This window comes from Symphalangus syndactylus, chromosome 11 (genome assembly GCF_028878055.3).
Source record: "Symphalangus syndactylus isolate Jambi chromosome 11, NHGRI_mSymSyn1-v2.1_pri, whole genome shotgun sequence".
NCBI classification, from domain to species: Eukaryota; Metazoa; Chordata; class Mammalia; order Primates; family Hylobatidae; genus Symphalangus; species Symphalangus syndactylus.
In genome coordinates, this window is record NC_072433.2 from 103,529,100 (window position 1) to 103,548,010 (window position 18,911).

General features: G+C 39.3%; 1 protein-coding gene across 3 annotated transcripts in view; it reads right to left on the reverse strand.

The window, feature by feature from the left end:
- Positions 1–18,911, reverse strand: part of SEMA6A (semaphorin 6A) — a 132,827-nt gene that overhangs the window by 18,757 nt on the left and 95,159 nt on the right. The window contains exons 12-19 of one of the 3 annotated variants that reach the window (XM_055298695.2): positions 18,120–18,275; positions 16,501–16,677; positions 15,999–16,139; positions 15,831–15,911; positions 13,550–13,608; positions 11,094–11,114; positions 10,906–10,956; positions 5,621–5,785 (exon numbers count right to left, since the gene is read on the reverse strand). In XM_055298695.2, the coding sequence (XP_055154670.1) occupies positions 5,621–5,785; positions 10,906–10,956; positions 11,094–11,114; positions 13,550–13,608; positions 15,831–15,911; positions 15,999–16,139; positions 16,501–16,677; positions 18,120–18,275 (851 nt within the window). The remainder of the gene's footprint in view (positions 1–5,620; positions 5,786–10,905; positions 10,957–11,093; positions 11,115–13,549; positions 13,609–15,830; positions 15,912–15,998; positions 16,140–16,500; positions 16,678–18,119; positions 18,276–18,911) is intronic. The other 2 variants (XM_055298696.2, XM_055298697.2) reach the window with 2 other exon arrangements.

Consider the following 18,911-nt stretch of genomic DNA (forward strand, 5'->3'; position numbering starts at 1 on the left):
ACAGTAATATTACTGAAGAAATGGCAGAGAAAATTCAGCCCAAGTTTAAGAGTCAGGAAGAGAGGAGAGGCCTATTTTTCTTCCTTTATTACTGTCATCAGGAATAATTTTCTCTGTCCATAAAATCACTTACATATGACTTGATAGGAGCCAAAAAATTACCTTCTGTGTTGGGAGAACCAGGGTGCTTTAAAATCCCAAATCCATTAGATTTTAAGCATTGGAGAGTGTTAAAATGTAAGAGTAACCAGGGGGTAGGATCTATTATTAACTGTACTCACCTAAAATGAGATTTCTCAGTCCGTTAATAAAGACAGCTGACACTGAAGGCTTGGCACTTAGAATAGGTAAAGTTTGAATCGGACAAAAGGCGAAGGGTCGAGGGTAGGCTATTGCCAGGCCGGGCAACACTGTGTAGCACAAGAGTCCTTATGGATATCAGCAAAATAGATGAAAAGTGGAAAGGCTAAACATCAACTTTCCCTAGGCCACAATTTGAGTAATAACTAGCGGCAGACCACACTAGGGTGCTTGCTGCTGGTGTGGAGAAAAAACTTGCCAGATGCTTAACAAGCCTAGAGTGGCTAATTTCTTGTTAGTCTAAATCCATGTTACTTTAAATTCCTATTTCACAAAACTTTCCACCCCCAAACCCAAAGCTCAGTAGGTAGCAAAGAAATCAGAAGGGCACTGGATTATATAATTACAACACTTGGAGTGACGCATGTATTCACTTGGTTTTGCAAGCCCAGCCAGGAGAGGGTATAGTGGTCATCAAATCTCATTCTTCCAAATGTCAGAACTTTGTTTAATCTTCACTGGACTCCTTCAATTGCTACAGTACTTAGTCACCTAAACTTTGGTCATTCAACTACCAATACTACAATTTTAGTCATAACAATGAATCTCACCTACCATATTATTTACTTAGTATTTTTATATCCTTCATAACTCCTGCATTATTTACTTAATATTCTATTTAAATTACCTTTAAAATGTATTTCAAAGGGAAACTTGATATCATTATCACAAATTTTAAAAAAGTGTCACTTTTCAAAGATAAAATGTAACCAGAAAAATAAAAATTAACTTAAAGCAAAACAATGTTAATTCCAGCTAGATCCAGCTGGAAGACAAAGCCCCAGTGTAAACCCTATTTTCTGTTTGTCAAAAAGAGATAGTAGCAAGTTTAGGGAGTTGTTAATGAGGAAACACCAAACTGAGACTTTTCCTTTCACATAATCAAGAAGATAATGCGGAAGACTGAAAGAGCAATGAAAAGGGCATAAATTTCCACCACATGACTCAATACTCTTGAAGGCCACCACGTCCCTGCCACCTAAATCATCCCGTGTAAGGTGCTGCTCATCTCCCTCGGAGGCAATGCTGCTGTAGGCTACTGCACATTTAAAGAACAAATAATTAACTATCAAGAGAATTATTGATAACCTCTGTGATTTATAAAATTCCATTTAGGATTGTGAGATGTGGACAATACTATTCATCTTTATAGATCTTATGAATCTTACCGGAATATTATTTCCCAGACTAAAAACTGCTTATACAAATAGCTTGTACATTGATTAAAATACATTCAACATTTGCTATCCATTTTAGCTTATTCACTTAATCTCTAATTTAAATTCTGTTTCTGTAATATATCTTATTCTTGTCTTTAATGTGCATATTTTCTGGACTAAATGTAATAATGTGATAATATCTCACTTTAAAGATTTCCCAAAAGATAGAAGCATACTACAACTCTGGAATTTCTGATTAAATGGGAACTGCTCTATATTTATTATTTTGTCTGTTTTCTGAGAGCTCACAAGAATTCTTTATTATAAAATAAAGTATGAAGTAGGGGATTTTTATTCTATTCAGGATACATTCTTGTGTCCTCATAGCAGTAGTCAGCATTTACATTTTATATGTATGCTACACAGCTCTCTTGGCTGCTCTGGATGTGGCTAATTTCCTTACATACCTCATAGACTTCTTGGAAATCAGCTTTAAAGTATTGTTACTTTTGGTAAGGAATAAGAGGCACAAGAGTGGCTATTTGTTCTCAGTATTGTTTAACCTAAAAAAGAAAGCTCTTATTTCTTTTGCTGTGGGAAGCGATGGTGGAGAATAAGCCAGATCTAAAAATAAACTGGATTTTCTTTCTTATTTATGTGTGATTAGAGCCCCTTTGTAACTACCCATTACGACCTCAATAGTTATAGGGGGAATAAATAATATGTATTTTTTAATGTGGCAAAACCAAGAAAGAAGTAGTCAGGGCTGCATCTCATTTATCAACTTGGTGATTAAAGGGCTCGCTCTAGAGGCTCCAGACATGTAGGGAACCAGAGATAAAACAGAGCAGTTGGCTGTGTTTTTACTAATGAATCCAGGGCTTGAAAGATATCAGGCAATTTTAAAGAAAAGCAGCAAGGACAAGAGACATTAGACAAGGCCAGTAGGGTAATGAAGGGCAAGGCCAGTTACTGAGAGAGAAAATTACTTCATTTTCTATGATAATGCTTCCGCGTGCTGTGCAGGTCTCTTCTCACGCTTTGTTAGTATGACTGTATATACATACAGCATCAGAATGCTACAAACAGTGTAGAAGGAAAGAGCCTTGGAACATTCCACAGAGGGGCAGAGGGTTTGGGTCTGTTATTTTGAAAGGGGGAGGCTAAGAACAATGGTAGCAGAAGGGGGTTAGGCTGCAAGGTGAGGAAGGGTGTTTCGACAGAATGTGAGGGACGCACAGGATTAAATCAAGACGAAAGACATAGCAAGGAAAAGAAAGAAAAACGCAGCAAACATACTCTGGAAATGGAGAATTGTTTGGAGGATGAAGTGGACAAAGAATGGGACCAGCTCACTGGCAGTCAGCATATCTGCAGAGTAGAGCCATGGGCCTTTTTACCAGTGGCCAAAATAAAATGGGCAATGGACACTTGACTCCTCAGCAAGCTGGTCAGCGGGCACATTGTCTGCTTAGTGAGGAAACGTGATGGATTTTAGAAACAATTCCAGAGTATATTTAGCTCCTAAAGCTGGGGCACACAAATGTCACATTCTCATGAGACAATCGACCCAGTAGACAGAGCACCCATCACAGGCCCTTAGAAAACCCATGAAACTCTTGCATCCCGGGAGATGCTGCATACACGGATGTGACATCATTAAGGCACCGACATCAGGGAATGAAAAGAAGCGAAGGCATCACAGATTGGTTCAAGTTAAGGGACTCCGTGATGAGTCAGAAAAGGAACAAGACTTTTCCAATGGAGTAACACCATCACTAAGTCATACCACACAGTGCTTGGCAAAACGAAACAGAAGTTGAAAATAAATCATGAACATTAAACAAAAAACAATTTGGAGCAAAATGGAAATTAAAATCATAAAAACTATGATAAAAGGAACATTAAGCTACATCTTTTCTTTAAAATTTCTGCACAACAACTCATTGGCATTGCCCCATCAAACATACAACCAATCATAAAAAACAAACTCAAATTTGACAGGGCAAGGCAAGGAGTTACTAGCACAAGAACAGTGATCATGTTAAACACCCATGCAATCACCTCTGCCACCATTGTTTGACAATATGTAGACTGCTTCCAGCTTTGTCAATATAATAAGACCCAAGAGAATGAACAATGCCGAATTTTAAAATGATCTGTCAAAGTGTTAATTGGACTCTTTGAGAACCTCCATTCCTTGGAGGGAGTTAACGATTAGAGAAAATTCACACTACCCCTCTCAGTGAAGTGAAAAGAAAATTACTGCAACCAACAGCTAGATATTTAGTTGGCATATTTAATGCTTTATTGGAAAGGCTGTTTGATTTATTTTGTTTCAGAAAAATCGCAGTGGGAAAAAACAAAGTGGTTTCTACTAAGTTTTTTCTTCTTGAGAATACAGTCAGGACTAGCACATCTGAGGTCAGGAGCCACACATAACAAATAATGGCACACGCTAAGGCTTGTAATCTGTCGGGACAGTTTCTCTTCTACCTGGAGCTTTCTCGGGATGGAAAGAGCAGGGAATCCCTGAAACTGAAAGAAGGTGATAAGACAAAACCAGCTAAAAAAAAAAAAAAAAAAAAAAAAAAAAAAAGATTTGGCCAGGAGCAGCAGCTTAAGCCTGTAATCCCACCACTTTGGGAAGCCGAGGCAGGGGAATCACCTGAGGTCAGGAGTTCAAGACCAGCCTGGCCAACATGGCAAAACCCTGTCACTACTGAAAAAAAATACAAAAATTAGCCAGGCGTGGTGGCAGGCACCTATAATCCCAGCTACTTGGGAAGCTGAGGCAGGGAGAATCTCTTGAACTTGGGAGGCAGAGGTTGCAGTGAGCTGAGATCGCACCACTGCACTCCAGCGTGGGCAACAGATTAAGACTACATCTCAAAAAAAAAAAAAAAAAAAGAAGATTTGAGTCAGGGCTTATTACTAAGGGGAAGTCTATAGAAGAAAATAAAATCAGTTAAGAGGACACGCTCAAGAACAGGACAAAAGGGGCTCCGTCTTTATATTTTGACTTGGCAAATAGAGCAGCAGAGTGCCCAGCACTCTCAGGAGATGAGAAGCAAAAAAGCAGATGAAAATGTAGCCTGAGAGTCTGACCAGAAAGCATTGTCTAAAAGTGAAGATGGAGATATGTATGCAGAACACTCTGGGGGAGGGTGCGATAACGACTGTCTTCCAAGGGTCACGGTGGCTGCTCTGCCCTTGAAACTCAAACTCCCGCTTGGATGAAACTCTTGAAAACATATAGAAGTAAAGAATTCTGAATGGGGGGAAACAGCTCAGCAACATAACTGGGCTTTTCAGTCTCTGATTTATAAGACTGTTTTTTGGACAAGTAAAGGCCTCTTTGGTTGCAGCTGCAACTAAAGTAGGATGTGTTACCAGAAGCAGCAAATGGCAAGAAAAGAGATGACATTTCCTGTCTGCAGCTAAGCAAAGAAAGCAAAGGAGAATTTAGGACAGTTCACAGTAGAGTCCCTTTCATTTAGTGTGGCTTCCTTTCTGTTTTAAATGCATAGCAATTCTGCTTGATTAAATAACATATTTTTGTCTTAGCTACTATCCTCTAAGGGCAATTACAGTACGTCTGAAGAACATGGCTCTATTCAAATTCAGCACCATGCAACAGTGAGAGATGCTACCAGCCAGAAAAGACTTTGTCCTGCTATTTCTCAATTCACTGATTAACAGGGCCATTACTTCAATTGCATTCACTTGCCAAAGCGCGAACTGCATTCCATCACATTATGGTGGGAAAAGAGGGTCCAAAAATCACAGAATGAGACTAAGAAGAGTGGCAAGGGATGTCAGAAGCCAGCATCTGCTTCGGGCCAAGCCACACCTTTTTTGGGTAGAGGAAGTTCAGAGGATATATTATTTGTTTTGTGTGGTTTTTCCTTGGTCAGAGAATAATTTAGGATCAAGTCTCACATAGAGGATGGGGTTGCAGTCTTTTTCAAGAAACTTTCAATCATAGCACATTGGAGGTTCCTTAAATGTTGCCAAAATTCAGCTGGAAGCAGTTACACAGTCCTCCCCACTTTTCCCTCCCTCTACCCCGAGAGGAAGAGGCATTTCCAAGGCCTTACCCTTCTTGTCTTGGTGATTATGGGAAGACACTGCCCCCAAAGGGTCTGTGCTGTCAGGTGAGTCAAGCAGATGCTTCCAGTCCAGCATTCCTCCCCTAGACTCATACCCCTCTTGAACCGTCGAATCTGATGTGGTTGTGCTGGGCAAGAGGGAACTGGAGTGCCCTGTTTTCATCACAAATACAGTTAGGAAAACATCACTGGAGAGACCCACATTCCCTTTGCTCAGAGGCCTGGAGGTGGGACACCCAAGCTGGCTGTAAGACTGAGAGGAGACCGCCCTAGAAATGACACGGCTTAGTGGTGGTAGTGGTGGTGTGGGGTGTGTTCAGCAGAAAGCCCCTTGAACTTATAGTTAGAAAAGGAAGGGCCAGATCCTGTCTCTGACACTTGCTGGGTGGGCCTCGGGGAATCACTTAATCTCTTCCTGTGCACCCAGTGGGGATAAAGATACCTCTTGGTGTTGGGAGGATAGTGACATAATGGTGAAAGCATCTTGCACAGTGTCTAACACATAGGTGCTCAAGAAAGGCCAGTGTCCTTCTTTGATATTCCCGTGGCAGCACTAAACACAGAAAGTGCCCACTCTGGGAATCCCGTTTGTGACCAGTGGGGCAGGTTTCTGGTAGTGGGTAAGTCTTGTCCCTATCACAAGTAACTCAGTTACTCTGAAGCCTTACTATGGAGGTTCTACAGTGTGTCTAGTCTTCCGGTTCAACTCAACTTCACAGGCATTCCTCTTTCTGGGAGTAGTTATTGGTTTCCAAAGGGATCTATTCCCACTGTCTTTTCATTGGAATGGAGGCTTCAACGGCTACACGCTATTAAGGCTGTCCCTTTTGTGTCTTATTTCAATAGATGGTTTCCGTTTTTGAGGCTGCATTGACTAAAATGACTCAAATTAGAAAAGGATAGATTTCTGAGGTTCAGATAAGCTACCATAGGATAATATGAGAAGAATGGCTAGGTTGAGAGTTACAGCAGAAACTCTAGCCATTTCCTGTGAATTCATTCGTAAGCTCTCCCTCCATCATTCCACAAGGTTAAATACAGATTGTATCAGGTGCTTTGATCCAAGCTGACACAATGATTTAAAGAAGCCCTACTACCTGTTCTCTCTGGTAGAAATAAAAGATGACCTCCTTGTGATTTTCAACTGGAGTTTTTGGCTTACATAGAGCAACCTCTTAAACAATTTTTAAAAGATACAAGGGCAACTACTGTGCATGTATAATTGGTGCCTTTGGTGGAAAGTAGGGCAGACTCACAACAACTCCAAAAGCTCCAGCCTTGAAGTATGATCACCATGCACATGATAAATAAAATATTGGCCTCTAGAAAGACAGATTATAAGAATAAGTACAGTGCATTTTTTTTTACAATTATTATTGGAAGTTGGATTTCCCCCCAGGAGACTGTAATATTGCAAATTACAGACAAAACATATATAGCAAAGATAGCTTTTTATCTTCCTAAAACTTTGCTTAGCAGGAATAAGCAAGCCAAGTGGCTCGTCCATGCTATAATGACTTCTGTGGAGCCACCACACTTAAATGCTGCCACAAAGCTTTGGTAACATTGAAGAGGTCCCTTTCTGTATGGCACTTGTTTGGCTCTCACACAAGTGAGAAACATCCAATTCGTTGAAAATAGTCTGCTTTGTGTCCAGCTGCTAAAAGCATGTTCATTTAAAATCCAAGGAATGCTTTATTCTAGACTTTTTGTTTTTACATTTCTGAGTTTCACATCTCATGTCATGATACAGATAAGAGAACAGGGGCAGGAAAATCAGCCTGAGAAATGGAAATATAGAAGTTCGTTTATTTCCTTTCAGCTTACATTGAGGTCTAAAACATAACTTTTTTTTTCCACTCCTGAATTCAAGACTACTCTGATAAAATATATGGTCAGCCTAAGAGAAAATTCAGTGCCCAGCATAAGCAAACAATTAGAAATAGCTTTGTAGGGAGTTAGAAAGAGAAAGTGGGGAAGAATAAAAAATACCTCCCCTCCAAGTAGCAAGATTTCTTTTACCTGAATTGATATGCATTTTGAGCACTTTCAATTTAACTGTGTTCAAGGGGCAATTTTATGGTAATGCCATAAGTATGGTTCAGGGAGAACATTTCTTAATACGGTAATCTAGGGGAAATATATGCCTAAGGGACACATTCTCTGTAGAAAGATTTCCTGGCCCATATGCTGCGAATACATGGAAAACTCATTGGTAATGGAAAGCTATGGCTATGAGAGGAAATTAATGTGGACCAGATGGTAGTTAGGTAGGAAAATGTTTTACACAAATGTGAGAAATCAGTCTCTTCTTCCTATCACTGAAGTGTTAGTCTAATACCCACCACATCTCGATTTTCTATATGTAAATCTAGAGAAACCATGCATCTGATTTACTCGAAAGAAAAAACTGAGCAGCATGAGGTTTGTAATCTTTTAAACTTATGCTTGAGGATAGGAAACACGTGCCAATGGTGAATGAAACAGTCAGAGAAAGCAATACCTGACTCTCAAAAATTTTACAACCACCCTGTAAAAGCACCATTAGGCAGCAGTCCTCAGTTTGAATTCAAAGATGTGTTATTACCTCTCGAAGCTTAAAAAAAATATTACAAGGAAACCACTTATACTCCTTCTTCTAGTCTGATTTTTAAGGTTGTATTATTATTGTGCATTCCCTAAGAGACTTTGCAACCAAAATAATGCTGCAAAAATAGGCAAACATTTGTGGATGTGATATCATATGTCAATAGATTTGGAATCTATATTTTGGTCTTGTCAGTCCAATAAGAAAGGTCACATTTTAATCAGTGGAGCTTATACTTTATCATTCTCATAAAATACAAATAGGTATATTTTGAAAGTTAACTTTAATGCATCATATTGTTTCTCTATATCTACAAGTCATTGTAATTCCAGAGGTTAGATGCCCTTCATACTACTATAACCTATTAACAATGTTTGTAGACAATTAGACACAAAACAGAGACACTAAATCAATACAAGAGAGGAAGAGAGAAGGAAAATAATCAGGGCCCAATTCACTAAAAGGGATTCTTGCATATGTAATTGGTGTGACACAGAGCCTTTGACAAGCAGAAACTCTGCATCATTTATTAAATGATCCCTTTTCCTGGGTTGGGCAGTTCTGGTTTTGTAGTTGGCTCTATGAGACTACACTCAGCCACAGAGTGCAGGACCTGCAGAGGACACAGCTAGAAACAGTGTGCGTGCACTTTTTACTTTGGAGTTGGCTTCCTTGTCTATATCCATGCTCATACAAATAGCAATTTGCTTCTTCTTTCGATGCTACAAATACAGTGCCCAGTACAGTGCCTAGGACACAGTAGTCACTCAACAAGTATTTGCTGAATGAATTAGTGAAATCTATTCTGGGTTTATTAACTCCAAAATTAACATCCCTTGCAATGGTTTATTTTAAAAAGTTGCCAATATTTTCGTAAGTACTGTCTGAACCAGCCCTCATTTTGATGGTCAATTAATCATCTAACTGCTTCACATTGAATAGATTTAGCCTGAAATGGATAGGATCATTAGCTGAAAGACAAATTCCAACTCTTCTTTAGTTGCCTCAAGACCTGAAAATGAATGAGCATCATCCCTTAAAGTGTTAACACGGAAGCATTAATAAGCACCTTTCCTTTTGTAAAGGAAATAAGAGAGAACATAGCTTAGGCAGTGATTTTTGTTCATAAGAGTATCTCATGGCTTAATTATTCTATCTAAGAAATTACCTGGGAGTTAAAATTGGTCTTGGTATGATTGATGAATGCTGGGGAGGTTGCTCGTTCAATTCTTTTCAAGATCTTAATTTCTCAAAATCTGATGAAGACTATTCAATTATAGGAAATGATCGCGAAGTATCATATTGGAAAAAAGCAGATGCTAAGTGCGGTTTTTTCCTCAAGGCAGTCTCAACTAGGTGACATCTGCCTTCTGAGCAATTTTTCTTCTAGTCTTTGGTGTTCAATATTCTGGTTTCAATCATAGATGAGGGAACATTAAAGGTGGATGAATTCTGTGGGCCCATCTGCTCCACACTGCCTTACTTCACAAGGGGGCCAGTCAGGAGAAACCAAGCACCGTTTTCCATACCTACACAGCTCCAATGTATAAGCCAGTCTTTAAGATATTCAAAAAGGCTTTTTATGTTTGCTAATTTGACTCAGGGAGTGAGAGTTTACAAAGAGCTATTAAACACATTTGGAGCCATCAGGAACTATTTCTTTGGATCATAAATCTGCATTGCTTTCTTTTCCTTCCCCTTTGTTTCTTTTCTTTTCCCTTTTTTAAAATTTATTTTTCTCCCTCTCTTATTTACCTACTTCTGTACTTAAAGACTGTCCTGGATCTGTTGCTTGATTATATATCTCAAATACACAAACTGTAAAATGACTGTGTATGCATGAAACTCACAGCTGCCATTATAATGCAGAGGGTTAAATTTGCCATCACACAGATGTTTTTCGTATCATACTTTAAAAAAACACGTGGATAGTTTACCCTAACAAATATTTGGGGGTACCTTGAGAAATGTAAATGGAACCACTCCATTTCAACTTCTCATATAAAGAGTTCAGAATATTCTGTTTATGGGCTTAGTAGCTTTGTTTAATATAGTCATTGTGTATTTCAGACCAAGAACAATGAGATAAATCCTGTTTGCACATCATTTCCACTGGGTCACTCTTCCTTGTCTACATTCTGAAGAAGTCGCACTGAAAACATGTCTAAATATTCATACTCTTTTTGACCTTAAATTTCAGTGGCCAATTGCATACTATATTGGAAAGTTTTGTCTAATAAGAGCCTGACCTGTGTATCCTGTATAGATTTTCGCCAGCAGAGGGTATTGTCCTGAGTGCCAGCATTTTGGGGGATGGTGAACTGTATCAGCTGAGGAGCTATAGTCTATCAGTTATGAGCACTATTCCTTTGTCTTGGATATACTTATGTTCGAAAGCAATTTCTTCTCCCTCAAGAACTCATTAAATGTATTCACCAAATTCCCTAAGGTTGGCATATTTCATGTTATCTGGATTAAAAATTTAGGACTCAGTCTCCCACATCAATTGTCTCACATAGGCAGAGTGATTTTTGAAGGACGGTGCAATTTATAAATAATTTTAGTGAATTGGGGCCCTAAAGTAACAAAGAATCTGGTCCATGATGTTTAGGAATGAAAACTATAAACTAGTGCTGGATGAATGACTTCACGAATTAAAAAAAAAAAAAAAAGTCTGTAAACTGACCATACACTGTGTTGTAAGACATTTCATGATCTGGTAGAGGAGTTGAAATGTCTATAAAAAAATGATGAGGATAAAAAATTAATTAAAAAGAAACTTAAGATTTGAACATACTCAAGAGGATTAATGAAATAGACATTCTCAGATAGGTTTCCACCCGTATGAAATTATGAGAGTAATATCTTCCTTACCATTCAGTGCCACAAAGGAATCTGAAAGACAAAAGGGAGGAGAAGGTTACTTGACGTTTTACACTCTGCTTAGTGCGACTTATGTAAGTGGGAATGAACTAACACAGAACTATGCCAGGGTATGGTCCCCGATACTAAGTAGGTGCTTTTTAATTTCTGCGTGTAATGTAAGATGCTTTATACTCAGTCCGATTTCACACCTCCATATCTCTTCCACCAAGTGAATTTCCTCCAAGTCACTGCCTTTGCCAAGAGGCAGAGAAAATGCAAGAGTTGGCAGACGAAATGGTAACTGCAATTATAGGCGACTTTGAGAGTTTAAACCCTTCTTTATACTGAGGGACACGCATATGCATAAGTGATACCTGGACCACACTTAAAAAGAAAACATTTTTTCTTTACATTCTCTTTTTACTTCATCCTCACAACCATGCTGGGAGAAACTGTCCAGTGTTGCAGTGTTCTGAAATCATCAGGGGTTTTAGTTTGGAAGTTAAAACAAAAAACAAACCCTTACACATATTAGGTAACATATCTGGGTGTGTGCTGTGTGTTGGGGTCAGATCTCTGGTTCACTCAGCCTCCAACACTGGCTCTTTGTGATTTCCTCATTTCCCTTTAAAATCCTGTTAATTTTGTACCAGTTATAATGACTGCACCAGTTAGAGAAATCCTCCCTGAATACCTATGTGGGGATAGGTCTGTCTGATAGAGGTATTTCATGCTTCAGCAGGAACACGGGGAGAGGAGAAGCCATGAGCAAAGGCAGGCAGGCAGAGGGTCAGCTTTACCTCCTGCCCCGAGCAAGCACCCTTGGCAAGTGCCTCAGCAAGAGTGGGGTTAAAGGTCAAGGGCACACTACAAAGCACGAAGGCAGATCCAGGGGCTTGATCACTAAGATTACTCTGGAAATAAAGAGTAAATCACAGGGTTGGGACCTGAGAGCCTCCCCTATGCTACATACAGAGGCTTCCTTAGGTTCTTCTGCCTGAGAACACAGATAAGGGTGTGAGCCTACTGGTACAGTGGACATTTTATAGACACAGTAACAACCATCTTTACATGGTTCACGTATTTTCTGATTTGATCCAAATCTACACCCCTAGTTTTCTACAGACACCACTATCGCAATAATATAAATATGATGAAAATGGCTCATTAATATCAGCTAACTAAGCTGTTAATAAAGCGTGCGCACACGCGCACACACACACACACACACACACATCTTAAAACCTGTTTCCTTGCAAATAAAGCTATAATGCACCAAGATGATTAAGTTCCACTGATCAAACATCAAACTATTTCCCTGATATGGATGAATGCACACACGTAACATACATCCTTTGGTGATGACACTCTCCTATGCTTATTTATTAACTCATCAATTTTGTGCATAAGACATAATAAGAATTGTTGCCAATATATAATATTTGTAAATGAAAAATATGTATATGACAAAGATTTGGAGATAAGGGTGCCTTTAGCCCTCTTTATTTGATTATAACTAATCTCTAAAAAAGATAAGGTAGAAACTTGAATGACACTTTAGAGTCTGAAATTTCAGTACTCATGACTGAAAGATTTAGAGTTATATCCATGATTTTCATTATGGAATCAAATATCAGGATAATATAGCTTCATTCCCTTAGAAGCGATTATTTGGTGCCATTTTGAATGCAAGCTTCTTGAAATTCAGCATATATAACATTCGAAACAGCACAAACTAAACATATTTTCCAAGAGTATGGTATTATTCTTTAAATTAGCATTAATAAAGCATTTTCAGAATATTGATATTAATCGGGTCACATGACAACTGGGCAGAAATTTGAGCCAGATCCTTTACGTAAAGTTCTAACTAAAATGTTACCATTTAATAACGAACTCTGAGATTTACATAGTAGGCCAATTCCTATAAAAAGATTATTTTGAATTGCCTTGTACTTGTGGGTTATTTCTGAAATTTTTTTCCTATCACATATGGTAATAGACACAAATCTAATTTAAAAACATAATTGCTTTTGTTAGTTGATATGTTCAAGAATAAAACAGGCCCACTCAGTTAAAAAGCTAGAGTACAATGATCAATCTTTTTATTATTTGCCTGAAAATGACAGTATAAAAGCACGTTTTTAAAAACAGCAAAACTGTCATTTTGTAATGGAAATGCTGATTTAACTTACTGCTTTGCTACAGTTAATATCCTCTAGAGTGAATTTTTTCCCCTGCATTAGAATTAATGAAATAGGTGCCAGCATTTATAGTGACAACATTGACAACACTGGCTTTAGAACACACTGCTTTCTTTATTTGATATTTAGAAGATGATTTCTGTCATTTACGCATGCTTCAGTGTCAGCTGCACTCAGTTCCACATGTGAGCTGATGTTTCTAGGCCGTTCACTGAAAGCATCTTTGCTGAAAGATAAAAATGGATAAAAGGCTGTACTTACTGTGACAGTCCCCCAGACCATCTGTATTGCCACGCTCTATGTCCTGCTCAAAAGTCAGTCTTTTAAAAAAGGAAGGGAAAGAGAGACAGAAACGAATACAATAACGTGAGTCTTCAGAAATGAGTCTTAAGTTTCACTAAAGACAGTAACACAGTTTGACAAATTGAGTGGCAGGCGCAAAAAAGAAATACATAACAGCTTTAAAATTTATCTCTGAAGTTTATAGAAACGAGTCTTAGGTGACTCTCCAAAGATAAGCCATGGTTTAAGCAGTGAATTCAGATACTGTTCAGGGAGATAATTAGCTTGCAGATTATTTATATCCTTCTTTACTCTAATTCTCTGAGCATTTCTTAAACATTTAAGAAGTTTAGATGTTAAAATACACTCCTCATAGAAACAATATAGAAGTCTATAATTAAAAAGAAAAATCTTTTTTTCTCTATTCTCTTTTTCACTCCTACCCTTGCCTTCCTAGGCAAGGTTTTTTGCCTAGACATTTATCTAGCCAAAAACTTGGACGATAAAGTGTTCAAAGGTCCAAGTGAGGGGACAGGAGCTGGTGGTGCATTTTGTGGAGACCACTTGGCTATTTGTTCACTCCCAGCCCTGCCCCAGTCCTTGGGAGTACTACTATTATTCTCTTTGACATGCTCATGTTTCTTCCAAGTCACCATTGGGCTGTACAAGCAGCATGACATTAACAAAACCAATTTTAATAAAAGCTATTTTGATTTTTAAAATAAGCACACCAGAGTCACCTTCCTTTGGGGGCACTTTGTACATATTCCCATAATATAATTGAAACTCTTATTTTGCAACTGCTTTCAGAGTTTATTTATGAGCCATATAGGAAAACTAGTTTGAAAGTCACAGCTTGATCTAATAATCCACCATGTTTGGTTTCTAATCTTTTTTGCCACATTAAAAATCAAACCCCTCAAAAGATGAAGATTTCTAGTGGTAATGACAGCCAATATTCGTCATGCCCTGCAGCCCACTCTCCAAAGGGAGCGTCCCATGTTTTCAGCAATGCCAGCATCATTGAAATATGAATGCAAACCTTAAGGAAACTATTTTGGAGTTCTTATATTGACTTAACAATAATTTTTAAAAATCAGTCTTATACTCTTCGGGCACATGTTGAACACAGGAAGGACATAGGTCATCTCATAGCTCCCCTCACCACGCTTTGTGATCCTTTCCCCTCTACCTTGAGGGTTCCCATGCAAAGGTACAAAGCTCTAAAATTATAGCATGTCAATAATGCTACTTGCAAAGCTGTTCTAATAATATGCAGAGACTCAACCTTTTGCATTAGTCAAATTTCCAGGTCAGATTTTATGGTTATCATCAGCTCTGTTTATGAGAATACTTGTCCTCAAATTATGCAGGTGGTAGTCATCAGATATGCCCTCGATCTGTTTGTTTAGCTATTCTGAAATAGGAAAGGAGGCTCAGAGTGATTTAAAGATGGTTCTGTTCCCCCTTTGGATCTGAGGAGGTTGAAGAAATGGCTGTGTTGAAGGAACATCTGTGCTATCTAACCTCCTAAACAGCTTGCCACAACCCATCAAAGATAAACATTGAATACTTTCGCAAATTTATTTTGGATTTCACATCCACTAAAGTAAAAGCATAAAAAGAAACCTCTTAGCCAATGCCATCTAAGCATTTAAAGCCAGGGTAACAATTTTAAACACCAAAATCATAGGCATGGTGGACTGGCCTCACTAGCTGATCTGTTGGAGAACTGCCAAGAATTGATTGTCGGCCTAACGAGTAATAGGGTCAACTGTTCTTCAGCGCAGGAAAAGGTTTATTGGATGTATACACCATGCCTGCAGTACAATTGCATTGCTTAACAAATGTTCTGCAATTTCTTCTCAGCCCTGCACAGTCAATTACAAGAGCCAGTTTTGCTGTGGCTGGACAAACCACTCACTAATCTAATTGGTATCCTATTGCTCCTTTTCTCCCACCATGATGATCAAGGCAGGCACCTTCTTGTCTCTCTCTCCAGGGAATACATCGAAGCCCACTGTGTTTCCATTCTGTGTTTTAAATCAGTCCGAGAATGATTAATCAATTGGAAATCTGCCACATGTGATGTGGTGAGGCTCTATGAAATGGGAAAGGGAAGGAGAAAGGCTGACAGTCCTGTTGCTGGAGTTTGCACAGAAAGCTGTGTGGTGGTGTGTGTGAGCAGAGCAAATCTTACATCTAGAATACACCTTGGCTGGAAGCCACTTTACCCTCTCCCACACCTCAGGCTCCTTACCTGCTGTTGGGTGATAAATGGGTACAGGCACCACCTTCCTTTATCCATCCACAATACGGGTCTCTGGAGGCAATACAGGTTCTGTAGAAAGAGGATGACCGTGAGCTACCTAGGAGTGTTTCCTAGCCACCATGGACTTTCTAATTGTCAATGAGGCAAGATACATACTTTTTACATTTCCCATGTCGCTCACACCGGCCAAGGGGAACCTTTATCACACAGGTAGAGAATGCAACATACAGAGAGCTGCTTGCTCTGTCCAGCTGCATGCCCATGATCCTTTTGTCTTCGACTCCATCATAGCTGCATCTAATTTCATCAGGCAAGACAATATCATTAATAGACTCTTCTCTTTTTCTGGGCGCCACCCTCACATCCCACTTCCCAGCCCACAAGGCAATCTCTTAATCTGATCTAACTGGCGGTGAAACACATAAATCCTTATGCTCATGCACACACGTAAACACACACATATATATGTATCTATATAAACATACACACTCACTGGCAAGGAGAAAATAATGCTTTTTAGTGTTAAAAGATTTTTTACAAACAGCACTAAAAAGTCATCTAAAAATGCATAAAACCTAAGTCATGATTTTCTCTGAATGAAAGGGGCCATAATAGCACAACAAATAATTACTAAGAAAGAACCAAATATTCTACTTACTTTTCAGGGTTGTAAACACTCATCTCCTCCAGGAAAAGGCTGTCATTTAGAAAACCACTATTTCCTATCCTGGCCAAAAACTTCAAGATGATTCCCTTCTCTGATCCCAGAAAAACCACAGTGTGATTCTGATATGGCCCAGCAGCCGTGTCCACTGCAATTTTGGTAAGGCGGTATCTAAAATGACAGGACCACATTTTTTATCCTTTGTTGGTCTATCATTAAAGTGTTCCCTGTTCCACTTCAAACAGCTGTGACATAGCTTTCTAGTAATAACCTCAAGAAAAATATATGCATATAAATAATGTTCTCAAGTGGTTCTGGCCCTTTATTTCCATTTGCAGAGCATTAGTGTGTCTCCAAAGGGGAGGAAGGAGGTGTGAGTGTGTGAGTGTGTCTGTGTGTGTGTGTGTGTGTGTGTGTGTGTGTATTTGCAGGTCAAGTACCATAATAGATAGCCAAAACCACCTGAAACCACTTAGCAATAATCCCTTCCATGAACAACAAGACTAATGTCTCCTACACCGAGGGTAAGAAGTAATAAGAAATTCATTTAACCTTTAATTTAACATTGAAAAGCAATGACTGCCATTTCTCTATACTCTTCCTCTGAGGTACAAAGCCTTCATCAACAAAATGTTTGATTGGAAAGCTTTCCAATTGTATGTAGGGGGCTGGGAGAGTTCTGAAGGATGAGGAGGTAGGGTGCTAATGGCACTACTAAAAACTGTAAGGACCTGCAAACCAAACAATATCCATTTAAAGCTAAAGGTGAAGGGCGTACCTAGGATAAGTCCTACCAGCAATTTGCTTTCTCTGAAATCCCTTGGACATTCGACATTCCATGGGGACCTAGTTGTCCTAAGCACCATAGCTGGAACCAGAAAATGTAGACCCTCATTCAAGTTATATACCATGGTTTCCATTTTATGTGCCAGAGCTATTACAGTGCTTTAATATGTTTTAGTAAAGTCATAGTATAAAAATAGTGGTAAAGTTAATTAACATTTTGTTTGATGGCTACCACAGTGGGATGGTACTTGGGAAAGCCTGTTGAACTGTTTGGAAATAAGCTCTGAATAAATACAAGGAAGAGTTTTTTAATACAATCACAGATCTCTAATTGGCTGTCCCTTCGCTGTTGGCCACCAGTTCAGAAAAAGAATATTAAACTGTGAATCCTTCACACTGGCAAATGTGGTGTCTGTGCTCTGTGTGACAGTGAGCAATCCATGAGCCATGCTCAGGTGGAATCTGCTGCAAGTTTTGTAATCATTTCCAACCAATCAGGTATCCACATCCATTCACTGGTTCTCCTTCACTGCTCCTCTATTTTTGCACAGATTGGATCAATGGGCTAATCCAGAAGGAAAGGTATTTCCTTCCTCTAATTGCTGGCATGTGTCCAACTAGCCTGAAAATATTGGAACTCTTCTCCCTGGGAATGTGTGTATGGGGGGTTAGTGGTATCCAACCAATCGGCCAGCATTTCACAGCTGAATGAATGCCCAGGATAGCAGAAGATGTTTGTGGCATTTCAAAGCATGATCCACTGATTGGTTCTCCGACATGAGATGAAGTGAGGAAATCCATCAGGACATGGTTTGCTTGACACCCACCTGACCATTGTTCTCAGGAACCATGGCCTGTTGAAGATGGAGGGCACTGCCTCATCCATGAGTGGGTGTGTCTTGATGAAGTTCAGGGTATCATCAGGGAACTCATTGGACGTTGCATATCTTTCTAAGGAGGATGAGCCAGCACAGCAACCTGGCCTAAAATGAAACAAAGCGTGAGGAAGGAGGGAGCTTATTTTGTGCCTTATGGCAAATTCTTTGAATGAACTGCTTCTCTAAGCATCTGGAATGGAGGAGAATGTACTGCAGCCTGAGAGGAGGAAGTTGAACAATGCGGAATGCCACCAAGCACAATATGCTGAGATTTCCTCTGAGCCGCCTCCTCATTTCAGAGGAGCCTCAGCCAGCACAGTTCAGCCTCAGCTGGGGGCAGGCTGGCTTCCTCCCAGAAGCACAAACAAACCTCAGTAAACAGTGATGGAGCTTGAAACAAGTGAGTGAGTGTGGTTTGCACATATCTCGGGTATGGTTTTACTTATCCAAAAAGGCTGCTAGAGATTCCTCATGCATTCACTCTACAGAGGGAGACAATTAGGCTGATGTTTTCGCAAGTGTAGAAAGCAAAGACTCTCCAAAACTCACCAGGGTATGTGCCAGTAAGACTCCATGTAATCATGTTTCATTACCTGGGGCTCACTGAGAGAACATTTCGGTTTTGTCTCTTATTGTTGTTTTTATTTTTGTTTGATTTTGGCAGGTATGAAAAGCCAATTATATCAGATTCTTTCCTGAAAGGTCATTCTCTTGTCATTGAATGACGACCATAAAAATTTG